This window comes from Caretta caretta, chromosome 22 (assembly GCF_965140235.1).
Source record: "Caretta caretta isolate rCarCar2 chromosome 22, rCarCar1.hap1, whole genome shotgun sequence".
Lineage (NCBI taxonomy): Eukaryota > Metazoa > Chordata > Testudines > Cheloniidae > Caretta > Caretta caretta.
In genome coordinates, this window is record NC_134227.1 from 16,785,654 (window position 1) to 16,805,518 (window position 19,865).

General features: G+C 46.1%; 1 protein-coding gene across 1 annotated transcript in view; it reads right to left on the reverse strand.

Moving 5' to 3' along the window:
* The window catches only part of POU2F3 (POU class 2 homeobox 3), a 53,105-nt gene that overhangs the window by 3,598 nt on the left and 29,642 nt on the right, over positions 1-19,865 (reverse strand). The window contains exons 3-10 of the mRNA XM_048827150.2: positions 15,350-15,454; positions 14,049-14,151; positions 10,871-10,953; positions 9,113-9,280; positions 8,508-8,649; positions 6,793-6,929; positions 5,498-5,659; positions 29-95 (exon numbers count right to left, since the gene is read on the reverse strand). Of these exons, the coding sequence (XP_048683107.2) occupies positions 29-95; positions 5,498-5,659; positions 6,793-6,929; positions 8,508-8,649; positions 9,113-9,280; positions 10,871-10,953; positions 14,049-14,151; positions 15,350-15,454 (967 nt within the window). The remainder of the gene's footprint in view (positions 1-28; positions 96-5,497; positions 5,660-6,792; positions 6,930-8,507; positions 8,650-9,112; positions 9,281-10,870; positions 10,954-14,048; positions 14,152-15,349; positions 15,455-19,865) is intronic.

Sequence of the window (19,865 nt, forward strand, 5' to 3'; positions counted from 1 at the left end):
GAGGCATCAATTCTTGAGCCAGGCTTACCTGTCCCAGGCATGGTGCTGTGCATCGGATTCACTGAGAGGGGGCCCAGGGACCCTGAGGTAGAGACCTGGAAGGGAACAGAAGCCAACAGTGAATTAGTGACACACAGTTATTAATAAGAACATAGATCCCGGAGTGCCATTCCCTTAGTAAAAAGAAAAGGAGGACTTGTGGCACCTTAGAGACTAACCAATTTATTTGAGCATAAGCTTTCGTGAGCTACAGCTCATCCGATGAAGTGGGCTGTAGCTCACGAAAGCTCATGCTCAAATAAATTGGTTCGTCTCTAAGGTGCCACAAGTCCTCCTGTTCTTTTTGCGAATACAGACTAACACGGCTGCTACTCTGAAACCATTCCCTTAGTAGTACACACTGTCACGCACTAGCCTCCCATTCCCACAGGAATCCCTTAGTCTACTCTGCACACACCCACACAGATTTCTTATCCAGATACAGTTCAGATTCCCACACATGGTTCCATGGGTATTATGATAGAGGCGCACCGTTCCCCCTGGGCAGCAGACTGGACCGTGCATGTGTAGACGCCAATCCCTTCGTCCCAGACACAAACAAACACATGCTCACTCCAGGGCCGGGGCTCTCAAGCTTTTTCCACAGCGCGGAGCAGATCTCAGACATGTCCTCTCCCATCAGCCATCCCACGGGGCGGCTCCCCACACACAGAATGTTGCAGTGGTACTAGAGTGGTTGCTTGCATGGACACGTTATGGTTGGAAAACGTTCATGTATTTTAAGCCGCCTTTCGCATGATAAACATTCTCTTCTTTTGCAAAAGGCTACAAGCTCCGGGCCTGAGTCTCTGCCACTTACACTGGTGTAACACCATTGACACACCGGTGTTATTCACAGCGATGTACCTTTGGTGAAGTTGGCTTCACTGGAGTTACTCTGGAGTCACACCCGCATAAGTGAGAAGAGAATCAGGCCCACAGGCCCCTCTCCTCTTCGGTCCATCTCCCACTCCCACTGCTTCTGTTTGTCTCAGCTGGAAACCAGGCAGAGAACCAGCACCATATAACCAGGCAGCTCGCTATGGATCTCCAACAAGTGATCCTGGGACCCTTTGCCAACCACAGGTTGGGAACCTCTAATCTAAGGGAAAGACGGGGAGAGGGCAGCCTCCTTCACCAAAGGATGACAAGAGAGCCCTATCTAAGCCGCTACGTTCTGCAGAATCTACACACTGCCACTGTACTAGGATTCCCACTCCCAGCCATAAAAAATCAGACAAGGGAGGCATCTAGACAGTCTCCAATAGTGGCCAGCACCAGATGCATTTGAGGAAGATGCAAGAAACCCTGCAGTTATGGGATCATCTGTCCCCAGGAAAATTTTTTTCCTGATCCCTAATATTTAAAAGTTGGTTTATGCCCTGAAGCATGAGGGTGTTATAAGCTTTGGAATTGGGCTGTTTGCTTGTTTATTTTCAAACAAAAAACAATGTGCACAAGTTTTTGCAAACACTTGTGATTTTTTGGGGGGTGGTTGGGGGGAGGCATTCTCTGACTGGCTCCACAGCTCACTGGAGAATTTTTTCATCAAAAATATCTTCCAATGAAAAACATTTTCAGGTAAAAATTGCCAACATTTTTTCATGGTTTTTGACCAGCTTTGCTCCCTGCCTCTGACTGGCAAAGCTTGTTCCATTTTTCTGTTTGGGCAAAGTTCACCCCAGTGCAGAGGGACAAGCATGATGCCTAGAAGTGCTGCTGAGGATCTCAACATGGGGCTTAAGTCTGGTCTACACTACAGTTAGGTTGACAAAAGGCAGCTTACGTCAACCTAACCATGGAAGTGTCTACACTAAAATTTTGCTCCCGCCTAAGTAACTTGCCCGCTACACAAACTTAATAACTTCACCTCCCTGGGAGGCATAGAGTCAATGTTGCTGTATTCTGACAGGTTTCAGAGTAGCAGCCGTGTTAGTTTGTATCCGCAAAGAGAACAGGAGGACTTGTGGCACCTTAGACACTAACCAATTTATTTGAGCAGAAGCTTTTGTGGCCTACAGCCCACTTCATCGGAGGCATAGAATGGAACATATAGTTAGGTCAACGCAGTGTCAATGTAGACACTGCATTGCTTACATTGACTGTTGCTGGCTTTCAGAAACTGACAATTCAATCAGTGCAAGCGCTCCAGGTAAAGATGTGTGCTGTTGACACAAGGAGCAAAGTGGACACACACACACAAGTGATGTAATTACTGTGGCAATTGTACGCAGACATAAGTTAGAGTGACTAAATTTTGTAGACATGCCCTTATTTTCAAGTTCTGTTAAATTATTTGTGAAGAGACTTGGAGGTTTATAAACCTAGACCAAGATTTTCAAAAGCACTGAGCACAACCTTTGAAAATCAGGGCCCTTCCAAGTCTCTCAAGTTGGACACAAAATCAGAGGCATCTTTAACCACTAGTCACTTTTGAAAATCGTGGCCTCGTTCTTAATGACTTCAGTGAATTTTTTTCTTTTCAGGGGGCTGAGTTTTAATTCCTGGTCTGGGACTAGCTGCCAATTAAGATTTTTGTGGCTGTAGTTAGCTTTGGGGGTGAAGGGGTGATCTACACCTATTGTTTTTATTTGTATAAATCTAATCAAACAAATATAACAAATTGTTTGGCATGATCAGAATAGAATATAGGGAATCCTGATTTCTAATATCACACCATCTGGAGTCATCATAGAATACCAGGGTTGGAAGGGACCTCAGGAGGTCATCCAGTCCAACCCCCTGCTCAAAGCAGGACCAAACCACTGAGCTATCCTTCCCCCCAATACCCTCTGTGGGCTGATGGTCACACCATGTGTGTGCGGTGCCGGCAACCTGGGTTCGAATGTCGCCTGGTGTGCGTCTCCGGACCTTTCTGCAATAGCAAAAGGGGTGCCGCCCTCCTCCTCCTTGCCTGTTGAAGCTGTTCCACTTGAGTTAAATGTGCTTTGGGCCAGCCTCATGGCTACTCTCACTCTCTAGTCCAGTGGTTAGGATACTTGCCTGGGTTGGGGGAGAGCTGGGAGGGATAGCTCAGTGGTTTGAGCATTGGCCTGCTAAACCCAGGGTTGTGATTTCAATCCTTGAGGGGGCCCATTTAGGGATCTGGGGCAAAAACTGGGGATTGGTCCGAGTTTGAGCAGGGGGTTGGACTAGATGACCTCTTGAGGTCCCTTCCAACCCTGATATTCTATGATGAGTGAATAGCTCATGTGATCATACTTCAGCTAACAAGTTCATGGCAAATCTACTCACAAAAACTATTGCTTTGAATATTTATTGCTTGCAAGTAGCTTGTCCTGCTGTGCATGGTTTTATTTTGCTGCTCCCTGACTGGGTGACTCCCAAACCCACCGAGATTTCAAGATGAGACAATCCCTTGTGAATACATAATGACTGCCCTGCCCCCATATGAATCCCTAGCAGCCTTCAGCACTGCAAAACAGACTCCTGCCACTTGAGCTCAGCTCATTAACTGGCAGCAGTATTTGGCTGTTATCCACAACACCCACTCACCAGCAGATTACAAATACACTACTGAACGAATATTTGTGACGCTTTCTCTTTACGCAATCACCCTTTCCAACAAAAATTCACTCATGAAAACATTCAAGGACAGTGAATAAAAGAGGCCAGTGATCCAGTCAAAGCGAAGTCACTGAATGAGTGTTTGCAGACACTTCTGCAGCAGGATTCACCTTGTACTGTAGCCAGGCCTATTAGACTGTCGACAAGTTCCAGACCTGCCTTAATAGGAAATCCCTGTGTGCCAAGTCAAAGTCCGCAGTTACTGAGGTGGGCGAAGAAACAGGGAGTGTCTTGTATACGCAGTGCCTCCCATACTTGAGAGCAGCTCATGCTCTGTAGCGAGGCCACAAAGGATTGTGCCACCTCCCCCTGGCACTGCCATGTACTCTGAAAAGTAGAGAGCCCTGTCTGCACGTTAGGCTGTTAGTGGTTATAACGCTGCACCGCCAGGCTTGGCGAGGGGCGAAGGAAGCTGCAGCGATGCTTCCTTCTGGTCTCAGATATCCTGACTCAGCAGCGCACTTACACACGTGCTCAAGTCGCACGGAAGTGGCTGAAGCTCAGCACTTGCTTAAACGCTTGGCTGAACTGGGGCCAAAGGGGAGAAATATCACTCGAACCTGGTTCGTTATTTGTGGCTTCACTTCCTGGTTGGATGAGAACAGGTCCTGGAGCAGTTGTGTTAACTAACATGACATTAAACACTGACTTAATGGGCAGTGTCATGTAGTCAGGGACGAGCTTTGTTTAACATCCTGTCAGCCGGTCATGGTTTACTCTATGTTTTCCAGCTGGGTTTACCCAGTACCAGCTGGCGCCTTGAACAGGGCTTGGCTCTGTTTAAATTGACTGCAAAGTCACATTTAACATCATGTTAGTTGGCACGACTTCCTCAAGGCCGTGCTCTAACACATCCTCATTTTCTAATCCCTTGTGTCTTGCTTCTAGGTGGCCCCTTCCATTCTCCCATCCCTATAAATTCTCCAGCCACCACCACCTAATTCCACAGCAAGAAGGGAAAAGGGATAAACTGGCAGTCTTGTACTCCACCCACTGTTCCAGAGCAGTTCAGTGTTTCTTCTCAAATGTTCTGCATTGAGATGTAAACCACCATTAGTAGGCTTCAGAGTTAACAGCCCACTGAGCTGAATGAAGGCAGTTCTCACCTGTCAGAGCTATTATTGAAAACTCAGTCTCTATAAGCATTTGAAAGCTTTTCTTTGCAACTGTAAGGACCCAGAAACATAGGGCCGGATTTTTAGCTGGTGTAAATCAGCCTATCACTTTACTGATTTACAGCAGCTGGGGGTCTGGTCCTTATTTTAAAAAAGAGACTAAACGATTACATTCTGCGGAGAGGGATGAGGCCATCAGACAAGTGCAGCCTGGCATGCTGAATACCAGCTCAATCCGTCCCCTGCACAGCAGCATCTCCATCCCTTTCCCCTGGAGGTGCTGGGGAATCAGGTGTTGTTAATTCCATTAACAGTGCTCTTCCCACTGAGTCAGTGGTAACCAAAGCCCCAGCTAGAGGGAACTGCACTGCAGGAAGTGCAGCTGATGATTCAGTCGATAGTGCTCCTTCCACTGAGTCAGTGCTGAGCCAATGCCCGCTAGAAGCCTCCAGGGTGCTGTTGAAAGTGCCATAATTTGTGTGCAACTTAAAACGAAAAAAGGTCAGGCCCACTTGCTCTAAGGGTATTAGCTCCAGGAGCATTTGGGTAATGGCATTCTGATTACCTAACCCTCCCGCTTTCTGTTTCATCTGTAAAGAGTTTAGGGCCAGGTACGCTTCCGTGCCATGCAAATGTACGAGATGATCTTCTGTTGCTGCCTCCTTTTCCTGCAAGCCATGTGCTTCCCTAGCACCCTGCTACGCTTGCTGCCTTATGGAAAGCAACCAGTACCCCCTGGGTCCACCAGGGCTCACCAGTCTGGAGTTGTAGATAGGTGATTTTATGGGGGATGGCACTGGACAGCTGATCCGCTTCTCCTTCTGGCGCCGGTTACAGAACCAAACCCGAACCACTTCCTTTTCCATGGAGAGCTGCTCTGCTATCATGGAGATCTCTTCCGAGCTGGGCTTGGGGTTCTGGTAAGAGAGGGCATTAAGTGAACAAAGAAAACCCCATAGAACTAATCTAAAATCATTAGTGGGCTATATGATCTCCCGCTGTTTGAGTGGCAAGAGGAGAGAAATCTGGAGTTAGCTTTTAACTGGGGAGGGGAGAAGATTTGGCTCTCTCTATGGGAAAGGGTAGAGACCTGGTGGAAGGTCCACATTTTGAGTCACACTGGTGTCTAGTTGAGTCAGTGAGGATGCACAGGTGTACGCTCTATGCATATAAAGCGCTGAGCACCCCGTTCTAAGAGCCTCAGATCAGTATTGAAGGAGAAGCTACCACCTAAAGAAAAGCTAGGAAGGATAGTCTTGCGGTGAAGGCACCGAACAGGGATTCAAAAAATCTGGGTTCTCCTCTCTAGATCTCCCTCAGACTTCCTGTGTGATCTTGGGTAAGTCACTTAATCTCTCTGATCCTCATTTATACAACAGGGATAACGAAACATCCTTCCGCCTGCCCCCTCATTTTGTGGAGGTTAAACTCTCTGGTGCAGAGATGCTCTCTATATGTTTAGACAGCACCTAGCACAAAGGGGCTCCAATCTCAATTAGGATCTCTAAATAATAAAACAAGAGCTTAACACTTGGATATTGAGCAAGTTTCCCCATTCTAAAGGACGCCTAGAACAGGAAACTCCATGCTGGCCAAAGTGGGCATGTTCCTGATAATTTGAAAGAGGCTGTCTATTGTTTTTTCACCAGCCCTAGAAGGATAAGTTTGATACAATCAGATTTAGGGCAGGAGGAGGGTAAAAACTGGAGCCCATTGAAAATTTTCCATCTAAATTGTTTTTTTGGAGGAAAATGGTGTTTTTGACTGAATATGTTTGTCGGCAAGACGTGTCTGCTTTCTGTGCCAAATTCTGATCTTTCTTTGAAAATCTGAATGTTCTAACCCAACCAAACCCAAACAATCTGCTGAAATTGATAGGCATTTGTGAAATATTTTGGTGTTCCCAAACCTGCCTTTTTCACGAAGAAAAGTTTCCAAGAAAAAAAACAAAAAACAAAAGAAAAAAGCCAATGGCTCTTAGCTTAAGAACTAGCAGGACTTTCTGGGTGGGAAATAGAGCTCACAACATGTGGTAAGATTTTCCCCTCACATCTTGAAATCTCTTCTCCAGCGTGGAACGAATGTTGGTCTCAATACTGGTGCGTTTCTTTCTCTTCCGCCCGAACATCTCGCTCACTGAAGGGTAGGAATTAGGGGTACTCACGGAGGAGTCCAAAGGAGTGGATTCTGGGGGAAAAGAAGGAACAAAGGACGATTTGGCAGCAGATATGTTCATGTTGAGAGGGTGTTTTCTCTGAAGCTGACCACCAGTGACAACCTGCTGTCCTTGTAACTGAAAAGGTCAAGAGTTTGTCCATGCCCATGGGGCAAAAATGACCAATTAAAGGCTGCAAAAGGGCCATTCCAGAATCCAACATTTGTTGGCAGCAAATGTACTGAACGTATGCCAGATAGTCTTAAGGACCTAGCTAGAGATCACTCCGCGTGGTGCTAGGTCCCCTTGGGGTTTGCCACAATGATCATGAAGATCTACTCATGATTTATTGATTGATTGAGTTTTGCTCCTGAAAGCTGGCTTGGAACCGCTGCCCCTCCCTAAACACGTAAAAGATCCTGGTTCAGAATACTATATAGGAACCCCTCCTTCCCCAGTGGTAACACTTTTAACATTGCCCAAAATAGCCCCAAATCCCAGCTTCAATTGGGGCTGGTCAGAAAAGGTGGAGTGAACGTTTCCCCCAAATATTGTTTTCCACCTTTTTGATGATGTTTCCCACCCAGCCACATTGAGCGCCAAGTTTTCAACTGTCGCAAACTGGTGTCGCTCCAGTGACTTCAATGGCACTATGCTAATTGACACCAGCTGGGGATCGGGCTGGGTGTTTCGCCTCATATTGCTGAGACAGTCCCTGTTGCAATAAAATCAGCTGAATGTGTCCAGGTCACCACTGGATGGGATGTCACAGTTGCTCAAGTATATGTTTCAGCCGTGTTAGTCTGTATTCGCAAAAAGAAAAGGAGTACTTGTGGCACCTTAGAGACTAACCAATTTATTTGAGCATGAGCTTTCGTGAGCTACAGCTCACTTACATCTGATGAAGTGAGCTGTAGCTCACGAAAGCTCATGCTCAAATAAATTGGTTAGTCTCTAAGGTGCCACAAGTACTCCTTTTCTTTTTTCAAGTATATGTGGCTACAGTGCCCCTTAGTGGCTTTGCAGTCTATAAAGGATACATACCATAGGACTGCTGGGCTACAGGTACTAAGGGTGTCTCTCAATAATAAATATCTAGCTCTCATAATCATGGTTCATCAGCAGATCTCAGGGCACTTTATAAAGGAGATACGTCTCAATATCCCCCATTTAGATATGTGGAAACTGAGGCAGAAAGTAGCAAAGTGACTTGCCCAAGGTTACCCAGCAGAATAGCCAGGAAAAGAACTGAAAATCTCTTGAGTCTGAAGGCTACATGCTGTCCAAAAAGCAAACTACTTCTCAAGTGGCTGAGCCATGTGTTTCTGGAATAATGGGACGCCCTGTTTGTGTAGCTTGCAACCTCATGATAACCAGCGATGGGTTCTGTGACCCTGCCCTTCTCCCTGCAAGTGTATCCCTGGTGAGTGTGTGTTACAAGTCCCCCTTGGTGCCCAATTCCCAGAGAATAGTAGCCTGTCACTGCCCCAGTCTGGGAGCTTTAACTTGAGCTGTAGCAGCTTGTGCTTTTAGCTGTGGAGGCCCCTGGTTCAATCCCCGCTTTGTTGGCCAAGAGGCAGCCTTCACACAAGCACGGCATTGTGCCCTACCTGCATCACTCAGCCACTTCTCCAGCAGGGGCTTGAGCTTGCACATGTTTTTAAAGCTCAGATTGAGAGCCTCGAAGCGGGAAATGGTGGTCTGGCTGAAATCGTTGCCGTACAGCTTACCCATGGCCAGTCCAACGTCACCCTGCCGGGGGGATCAGAATGAAAAGATTAGCTGAGAAAACCCACTTGCAGCTCCCCACCGTGTAATTCACGCCCAGGTAACTTCTACTGTAACAGCAAACCAGCTTCCTCACCCAGTCTCTTCTACCACTAGGGATAGACTCCCAGAGCCTTCCTACACCCCAGTATGCACCAAAGAGGCTGCAGGTAAATCATTATGCTTGGTTTGAGGTTACAGGTGATGCATCTTCAAGAAGGGTTTGTTCATCCATTGTTCATCTGTGCTTTCAAGGTGGTGTTCCCATAAAGTGCACATCTGTACAACTCCCCGCCCCGCCCATATCTGCATCAACCCCTCCCTTCTATACCCACATCTGCACCCAACCCTGCCCCTCCTCTCCATGCCCACATCCATACCCAATCCCCCCCACCTTGTGTATCTCACTATTAAACCACTCATCATGAGATTGCCTTTTACCCCTCACCTGGGTGAACCCTAGTTTGATTCGCCTCTGTTTGAAAGTCTTAGCAAACTTCTCCAGCTCCTCCAGGTCACTGGGTTCGTCTGATACGGCTGAAGACGGCATGTGTTTTGAAACTTGCAAGTGCTGTGGCTCTAAAGACGGCCCAGGGAGCCCTGATCGTCCCACTGCCTGTTAAAAACAAAACTGGAGTCACAACCACGGAAAAGCCACAGGATTTTCTGCACTGGCCTGCCATAACAAACGTTGCTTGGCGTGGCTGTGTGCCGTTAAACAGCTGCCACATCCCACTGCTGAGGAGTGGGCATGTCAATGGTGGGCAAAATGATCCTTCCAGAGGAGTGTGGGATGAGAAGTGTTAATAAGTTGTTTTAGGGGAGGTGGGCTCAACGTTCAGGATGTAGCTCGGGCTGCTAGAAAAAGGCTGTAACACAAAACCTAGGTCAGTAACGGGGAGCTGGCATTCATTGGGGGTAACAGCGATAAAATAACAGCAAATACGTGGAGCGAAGGGTGGGCATTTAAAAACGAATGGATGAACCGTTGACTCATCTTATCAGCCTCAAAAAATCAAGAGAGCAGCTGTTTGAGTTACTAAGAAGGGCAAAGCTGGGGGTGTCTCTGCACAGCCTTGTGGTTTGGCTTGTGAATTTCCAACTCCTGGCTGGTCTAACTTTGCGTCCCACCTGAGCCCCCCAAAGCCCGGCGTGGCATGGGGAAAAAGGAAGATAAAAAGGTTTCTACATCAGGGTTCTGCTTGACACATGTGGGGCGCAGGCCTGGAAAGTATTCAGTTTGCCTGATGAGCAGAGGAAGGTTTTTGGCACCCCATGGAAATTGAAATTGGCACCTATGAAATTCCATTGCCTGCACAGAGAAGTGACCAACCAGAACCTGTACCTCCTCAAGAGCACTGTCTCTGCGTGATCCCACTGAAGGACATAGGACTTGAAGGATCTGAAAGAGCAGCTGGGAGGGGCAAGTGGCTCTCTCCAAACGGTGCCAGAAACTCAGGGCACAGGTGCCAAGAGCCAACAAGCGGGAATGAACAGAGGCCGCCACAAAGGCAAACAAATCATCAAAAGCAGATGCAGATCGGAAAGGCTTCCGAGGTTACCACTATTGTTTACAAGCACTTGCATGGGGCCAGGTGCTTTACAAGGCTGTAAAAGATACTGGCCTTGCCCTGAGGAGCTTTATGATCTATGCAGGAATCAAACACATGCAGGGGCAAGGAAGGGAGGCAACACAATGCGGTGGGAATGAGTTATGAAGCTGCAGCTGCAATTGTGATTGGACAGGGGCGTTACAAGCACTGTGGATTGGGTGCGGGTGGTGGTGGGGAAAAGGAACTTGTTGGCTTCTTTGAAGAATGACATCTCACTGAGGCAAAGGCAAGCCAAGGGCTTCCTGGCCTAGGGAGTGGTTTGGAAGGGGTTGGAGAAGGAGATGGAAAGACGGGAAGCTTGGGTGGAACAATAAGTCCACAATCACAAACGAGCACCCACCAAGTGACACGGATCTTCCCCCTTGCAAGCAGCCTCAATCAAGGCTGGAATGAGCTATGGAGATGGAACCCCTTTCTTGCCTCTCCTCTCTCGCAGGGGGAGGCAGGTTCACAGATGAGTGTGAATCCCCGCAGCCTGGGCTGCAGTCCACTTTCTTGGCGCAAATCGGCTGCGGATCCTGGCTAGCTGTTGACGTGATGCCAAGAATCAATTTGATCCCGCTTCCAGCGGAGGTAGCCAGAAGGTAGTTTACCTGTGATGCTAGGCTGGGTCCAGGCTGCGAGAGGATGAGGCTGCTCTGTTGCTGGGGAAAGGAGAGAATGTTTGGTTGCAAAGCTGAGGAGAGAGGAAGAGAGAGAGATTCGATTAGACTGGCCTCGCCTTAAATATCTAGACAACTCTATGTCACACAGCACTGCTGGGCCTTGGAGCCTACAGTGCCAAAAGAGGGGATATGCTGAACCTTCTATGGGACATGGCACACTGTCTGGCAGGCAAGACATACACTGTTTCCAGAGACAGCAAAGCACTTAAGCAGTGAAAGAATGTGCTTAAGTCCCACTGAAATCAATGGGGCTTATGCACGTGCTTGAGCACTTTAGTGAACTGGGGCCTAATTCTTTGTACTAGTGCAGACAGACATTTTCTTATTCTGATGGGCACAACAGTCCTGTGATATTTGTAGAGCAACGCAACCGACCTGTTATATAGAGCTTTTTAATCCATAGATCTCCAAAGTAAACATCATCATCTCCATTTCACAGATGGGGGAACTGCATAGCATCATAGGTGTGCATAGCTTTTTGGTATCTGCGCTTAGGTACTACAGGGGTGGGAAACCTAGTACTGTTAGTTAGTTAGCAGTAGATTTCTGTGCTTTCAAACTTTGGGGTATGTGTTGGGCGGTTGTTACATGAGCACACCACAGTTGAATCATTGCTGGATCTTGGTATTTTAACCTACCAGGCCCATTTCCCTCCTGTTAATTATTCTGACTCATCACATCACATCTAAAATCTGACCGAGCTCTGTTACGGTTATTGGGCCTAAATATTTACCCTAACTGTAAGCTCAACTGTAAAAAGTTTAAAAGGTGTCGCAATAACTTATTTTTTTTTGCCCGCTTGGGAATTAACCATGAAAAGTAGGTCAAGAAAGAATGTTTTGAACAGGTGCAAGGAAACAAGACGCAGAGACCCGATTAGTCCAAACAGAAAAATGTCTACTGATAAGATTCAAGGTTGAGGTTGGACTTAAACAAGATGACGTGGGTCTGGAAATTAATGGATCAAAATTGGAGTGGCAGACACTAGGTCTAATTGGTGGACACAATAATGAGGGGATGAATTATGCCTCCCACTTTCCGCCCTTTTCGGGGTTCTTCAAAGGAGACTTCGGACTCTCTTTTTCATCAAAGGTCGTTAATAAAAATGAGAGACACTGCCCTCCGAAGGAGAGCGACCAACACGTTTTGATTAAGTTTGTTTCACAGAATTACTTAATTTCAGTGTCAGTACAAATGCTTGTTTTGATTTTTTGTTCTTTCTTGTGTTTGGTCAGTAAACTTTCAAAAGAATCTTTTACGATGAAAGCTTTTGGGTGATTGCCAAGAAACGGAGTAAACCAGGGCCTCTGTAGAAAATCCCCCGAACCTTTGTATCACTCTTTTAAATGTCAGACAGTGAAAGAGTTGAGGACACCTTTAACTCTTTTGACTCTTGAGATTATATAATAGCTCCTTCGGACAGAGACTTAGTCCTTTTCTTTGACCATTAAAGCACCCGGCTCATTTTGGGCTCTGCATAAATCATAATACTGTCTTGCAGAAATCAGATGATCAGGATAGCCATACTTAGCTCTTTTACCATGCTTATTACCTCCATGGTGCTGTAACAACCTTAACTAATTCATAAAACAAAGCTCCGTGGCTTCCGGAAACTGGAGGAGACTCACTGCATTGACTGTCTTCCTGGAATTTAAATCAGGTGCTTAACATTTAGATTTATAAAATGTACATCATAGAAAGAATAATCTGATTGGCTCAGATTGTGCAAGTCTCCAGAATAATCACATGCTGGTCGAGGTTTATTCACGATTGTTGTGAAAGCAAAACACATTCCTTCCCTCCACCACCCAGAAAAATAAAAACTTGTAATGAGGAGGGAAATTGTACCAGAGATGCAGGCTTGTCAGGGAGTTAAAGTTATGGCCTTGATTCAGAAATCATTGGGTGAAATCCTCTGGCCTGTATTATGGAGGAGATCCGAATAGATAATCATAATGGTCCCTTCTGGCCTTCAGTTGTATGAACCTATGAGTCCAACATATCAGGACCCAAGAAATCTTCCATACTTTTCTCACATTTACACTCAGAGTGCTGCTTTCCAGCACGATGCTTTTCCTGTCGCACATGAGTGCGTTGGTACTGACAGCCTGCGGTTCAGTGACAGATGATTCTGATCCTACCCGTTCAGGATAATTAGTTTAGTAGATTATTGTTACATGTACAGCAAGTCGTTTTTTGATAAATTACTCAGTAGCACTTGGCAGAGATAACGGCTTAAGAGCCATCTGCGCTAGACGGATTGTCCACTCAGGATCGTGTGTTTTAAAGTATCCGTGGCCCAAATCCTGCAATCTGGTTCATACAAGGGGACCTTTAAGACCGCTGAAGTCAAAAGGTTACTCAGCATGGGTACTAGGCTCCATCTACGTAGATCAGATTGTAGCCTTGGGATCTACATTTGTCCTTCCATGACCAACTCTGGCCTAAGCCATGTGTAATGCACATGTATTTTTTAAAAGTTTACTTCCAAAAAGAATATACTGAAGTTAGAAGCTAGAGCGGGTTCCCCATAAAGACGGGGCTCCTGGGTGTTTCCATGTCATCTGACCTGAGACTAACCCAACCAGATGCAGTGCTGCATTTCAACTGAGAGAGGCATTTCTCTGAGGCACGCCTGAGATCAGTGCACACAACCCCTTGGCGGCGCTGCTGCTGCACAGAAGTACAGCTGTGGGAGCAAACCTGAGAGGGGAGAATTTGGTCACCCAGTGGTTTAGTTTAGTTTGCATTTTGGTTGGAGCAGCTGCCTGGCTTCAGGCACAACAGGCGAGAGAGCTATCATGCAGGAGAGAGGGCAAAGGGAAAAGCTTTGGCAATACAGAAGGGCATGATCCGTAACAACGGGAGCAAGACAGTGAACCCCAGTTTCCACTCTTGGTCACCATGGCCTTGATCTGGAGTGACTCTCCTGACGTCAGTGGATCGATGCCACAGAGATCAATGCCTGGCCCTGGATATCACCAGCTCATCTACTCCAGGCTCTGGGGTGGGTTGGTTCTTGAATCACTCCGCGTACCTGCCTGTGACTCCACCTGTACCAAGGGCACTGTATTAATTGTTTTAGCGAGCACTCTATGGCTATTACCTTGTTGCCCAGCCTGGGCCTGAGAGAGCAGGAACTGAGGAACTGATTGCATAGGACCGGGCACCAGTACAAGCTGCTGCAGCGTGTGAAGAGAACTCATATCCTAACGAAGAAACAATGCAGGTCAGATGCATCTGCCACGTACACAGCACCCGAACCTTTCCCCAATTCCCTCCCCTCTGTAAGTAGCACTTAGACACCCCCTCCACCCTCCCTGCCTCCGCTTCCGCCTTCAGCTGCAATCGACTGCAACTCGGGTAACCTCGCCCCTGCCCCCCCGCCCCTCCCCGAACGCTACAGAACTAAAGCTGCTCCCACATTTTTCACCCAAACCTTTTCCAGCACTGGCTTTTTGCTTAAATGGAATTTTTCCTTTTTTGTCAAAAAAGCAAACCCCCAAACTGTCCGTTTCTCTCTTTTTTGTCGATTGACATTTTTCAGTTTAAAAGTGAAACATTTTGGTTTTCAGTTGCCCCCCCTCCAAAACAACAAAAACAAAAACAACAAAAAAAAACAATTAAAAAAATCACTGGGGGAGGAGGGCATTTCAGGGTTTTGACAACAACTCAGAAAATGTCAGAAAAAAATTAAAGAAAAATAAACAAACCAAAAAATTCAATTTTGCATGGAAACCAAACCCCCATTTCCTGACTGTCGCAAGCACAACATTTCCCGATTATGCCACCATGGGTCCCAGCTCTGACTCCTTGTGTGACCTGGAGGCTGGACTTGGGGTGAAATTCACAAGGTCTATGCACCAGCTCAGCCCATAAGGGTCAGATAACCAAGTCCTTGGCACTCACATTGGGATCAGAATTTCAAAGGAGCTCAGCAGCCAATGTGATGAGCTCTAAAATCTGGCCCCTGTTTTGAGCATTGTGGGACCTTAAGTGGTGCCTACGCCTTGGGCAAGGGCTCTGCTCAAGAGTGAATTTCTTCCTTTCATCTTAGGTGCAAGCATAAGGGAGGAGATTTTAAAAGGCACAAACAACATTTGGGCATCTAACTCCCATTGGAAGTTAATGGGAGTTAGACGCCTAACTGCTCTTTGGGCCTTTGAAAAATCTCCCCCAAGGAATACATTTCGTCTCTGATATAACTCGGCCCAAGTCAGTTGAGTGACTCTAGGGGTGAACCTAACCTTTGCAAAGCAAATTGAATCAGGATTCACAGTTTCTGACTCTGGAAGCCTTCTCCATTGCCATTCCAGCACCTCTTTAAAGTGGCTTTCAAGCAATGAATGCTCCAGAACTGGTGCCACGAAGGACTCCTGGAGTTCTTGAGGCTGCTAAGCCACTTACCCCGGTGATTTGGCTTCCAGGCATCATTGATGATCCTTGTCCTAGGTGGCCTGATCTAGGCTGTACCGGAGATTGCAAGGAATCACCGAGGTCTTCTGTTTTAATCTGCAGGGGAGAGGAGACTAGCTGCATCAGCAGGAAGCATGCACAGATTATGAGGAGCCAGAGCAAGGTGGAAGGCTCAGGAAGTTAGCAGGCTTGGCGTTTGGGGCACCTGGGGAAGATCCTCTCTATTGTACCTGTGCTCGGCATCACACCAACAGTAAAGTCTAGTAATGAGAGTCAGGACTCCTGGGTTCCATCCCCAGCTCTGCAGCAACATCTGTGAATTTGGACAAGTCACTTCCCCACTCTGCTTCAGTGTCCCCACCTGCAAAGTGGCATAAGTCTACTGACCCACTTCACCAAGGGGAGGAGGTGAGGTGTCCTTAATTAAAGGCACTCTAATTAAAGCACTTAAGTCCCGCTGACTTCAATGCTGCTTCGAGTCAAGCACGTGCTTAAGTGGTCTGCTCAATCAAGGCTCTGAAACATTTTGTGGATCTTGGAAGAAAAGCAAAGTATTATAACATCAGGTAATGCATGGAAATTGGTGGGGTGGCTAAGTCACTAGTCCCCTTTCTAGGACCTGCTTCAGGTGCACTCCACTGCATTTCTGGCTACAGGGCATCTCCCTGCTCTGGCAGCGGTGGCCATGAGGGTGCGGAGAACAGAGAGGAGAAGAACAGGCGGTGGTAAGATTAAAGCACATGAAAACCAGTACCATTTATGAGTGGCTGCCAGCCTTGAAAGTTCACTTGTCCGGGCACTAAATCTACTACACCACTTGTGATAATGGGCAAACAAATGCTATTTGACTTGCCTAGCAAAGGAAAACAAAGTTATTTGCCCAGAGCCAAGCGGGCGAGCAGCATTTTGCACACTGTATTGGAGTCAGCCCCGGAACCGCTTGCCCTATTTTGAAGTTCAGGCAAGATTCAAATCCAGATTTCTAAGACAGGAAAAATTCACCAGGGATCAGAACTGGAGCTTTGAGTTTGTCCGGTTCATTGGTCTCCCAGTTACTTTTTATTCTTTCTGCTCCGAAACAAGGCAAAACCCATTGCTTCTTGTTGCATCAGGTGTAATTTGTCACTGGGATATGGCGCCCCCATGGGATGGACAATAGATTTTGGAGAACAAAGGAATGCTCACACGTAACCATGGCAGGCTGAGTGGAATCAGTGCAACACCAGGTTAGGGTCTTGCTCATCCTCAACTGGGAGGACTGTATCCTGCATCTGTAGGGAGCAGAGAGAAACTTTTTGGCCTAATCAAATAGGTCTTTTCTTGAAACGGATCAAAGTGGCAAAATTCTGATCCAAAGCCAAATCTTTGAGGGTTTGGTTCTGGGGTTCTAGTTTGGGTCCTTTCAAGTGACAGTCCTGATCCAGGTCTAATTTTTCCCAGTGTCATGAAAACCCTATGCTTTGGCTCGGGATTGTGGACTCTCTCTTAGAATCTGGGATGGCTTTTGCTACGAGGGGTAGTTAATGACAGAATCCAAGATCGCTGAAGAGACAAAACCTTTTAATTCTCCAGTGTCCTGAGATGCTAGAGCAGAGTGAGTAATATATAGCTTCCTACCAGCAGAGAGAGAGACAAGAAACTTAGGTTTTCCCACAAACAATGAGCAAAAAGCATGCATTTTTCAGTCAAGAGGGCTTTTGTTACAGATTGAGGAAAAACAACTAAGAAAGAACAAATATAAGAGTCTCCAAGAGAAAGAGAGAGAACACAATCTCTCTTTCTCACTCTGAACTGAAGCACAGAAACGAAGCTGCCCCTGTGAAGATTAATTTACACATTTAAAGGTGTAGTACACAAAAACCAGAATTATGACATCTCTTTTTGGCAACATGCTGTAGCTATATACACTGCATAAGCTTACTGTGCAATATTAACCCCTTCCAAAGACGGCTGAGAATTCTAATTCTTCCCCACCTCTCAGGAGGGAGTGCTCTTCTACTTGACAGATGGTAAAACCTTTTGATCACTATTGATCTAGGCAGTGTTTGAGTTGGTGACCATTAAATGAAAGGCCCTATGGAATACATCATTTCCTCTCCTCTGAGCCCATCACTCCACTTCAACCCTTTCATCATCACCAAGTTCTTTTCCTTCTGAAGATAGATTTACCAGAAACAACCACATTTAAAAAAAAAAAGTTACCCCTACTTGCAATCATTACAATTAAAGATCCAGCAAATTGCCAAGGGATTCATGTGTCTGTGGCTCACGTGACTCAGGAATCCGAATCCAAACAGCCACCGACAGAAAAGTGACCGTGCCCACACCAAGACAGAGGTGCTTTCTTCTGCCTGAACCTAATCGGAGCTGAGCATTCAAGAACCACAAGCCATTTCCAAACTGAAATCAATTTTTACAGCTGCTAAACGGAATGATTTGGAAGCGTTCCAGGAAGAAAAGGGTGTGTAGCTACATCACAACACATCAGATCCAGAGGTGGGTTTGTTCAAAAAAAAAAAAAAAAAACAAACAAAAAAAAAAAACAAAAAAAAACCCCCACCTGGTTCCCAATTTAGAAAACAACATCTCCAACAGCTTGTCCCCCACTTCCTGGAATTTGCCAGTTTTCTCCAGAGAAGATGGGAGGAACTCTGGGTGTAATTAACCAACTCTTCTCCATTGCACCTTATTTCATTAGTGTTAGACTCAAATTTACTCCATCCCTCCCCTGCGTAACGGCTGCTTCTTATCTGTTTACTACTATATGTTTGGGATGTATCCAAATCACAAAGTTTGGGGTGTTTATGCAGATCCTTCCATCTTTGGTTCATCCAGAGAAAGCTTTACAGGATTTCCAATCCCAAGCATTCAACAACTATGAGTCAGGCTGCTATCATGAGATTTTTTAAAATAATATTATTTTCCCTTCTGGTTTCTGAGTGCACCTAGGCCATGTTTTCAAGCCTTTTCACCAGACCAAGAGGGACAGAATTTTACCTTTTTAAAAAAGAAAGCAGAGATTCTCACATAATCACCTGACTCCAGAAGCTAGGACTTTCTGAAAAATCAGCAACTATAAAGGAGACCCATGATAAAAGTTAGTGTCTCAGCTCTTGTGATTTTAAGCTAGAGAGCAAAATGAAGGTCAGATTGTGCTGAGTTTCTCTGGGGTCTCTGTACGGAGGTCAAGGTAGACTGGTACAAGTGAACAGAAGGGCAGCAGGGAGACGGTAGGTTTCCTTCTCTTCTATGTTAAATTCAGGGAAATTATGCAATCTGCCTCAGTAAAAATGCAATTGCAGATTGCACAGCAAACTATTAGGAATATACTCACTGTGCCCCAACCCAGGGAGAAATTTCTGCAGGGGGATGAAGCAAAATGATGTGCCACAAACAACAAATACTATTGTTACACAGATCATATACACCGGGAGGAGGGACTAGAACTCAAGACCTTCATCTGCAAAACCATAGGTATCTACCAACTGAGCTAAAGGGGATCTTCTAAGACTAGTAAAATAGTAGGCAAATTATCCTCTTGGTGATCCATTAGAGGGTGACATAAATACATCACATGAAGCTACTGCATTAAAGGATTACTGGGGTGCAGAAAAGGAATTGTTCCGGCAAATCTAATCTAGATGTTCTCCCTATCTTGACATAGTTTGTTTTGGGGCCTCTGACCCCAAATAAAAAGCAAATGGAGAGCAAGCTAGTTTAAAGGAAGTCCCTTCCCTCATTGACTGGTTGGTCCCTTCACTAGTTGGCTGGTGGGTCTGCTCACTCTGACAGCCAATTGATGGGTTTCTTACCCAATCCTGGTGGGAAAAAAACCCGCATAAACAAAACAAAAAACAAATTGTGGGTGATGGAAAATTATCAAAGCTATTCGGCTCACTTGCGTAATCCATTGGTGGAAGATGTTACATAAACATTTCATAAGACAGAGAATTATGGAGAGAACATCTCCCAACCTGCCTGCAATTACTACACAAAAACTCTTCCTTACCAACAGAGAGAAGGTTAAAAAAAAGAAGAAAAAGAGAGCACATCTGTTTTGTAACAGATCTATAAACATTTGGCAAAGGCTTACTTCATGAAAACATCCTGGAGACATCCTGCAAGCTGTGAAAGTCCAGGCTCACGCAAGGCGGTTAGAAAAAAGCATGCTCGCAGCTCAGATGTTACAGTGATGAAGGCCATGTCAGTAACAGGTAGATGGCTAGATAGCTAGGCAGGCAGACTGGCCCCACATTTGGTCCTATAAACTGCAGGTTGCATTTCCATGGGGTGACCTCAACACCTACTCTGTCCTCCTTCTTGTAAGACACAAAGTCACCTCCTCTTCCTCAACATTTCTGATGCAACATGATTGCCCTCCCATCCCTCTCTTGGCAAGGCGGGTTTGTATTTACCAATAGTGAGGAACCCTTAAAGGGATGGGTTTGACATAGCACCCCCAAATCTGGATGCTTCTTCTAACCATCCAGACTAGAGTTTCACCCTA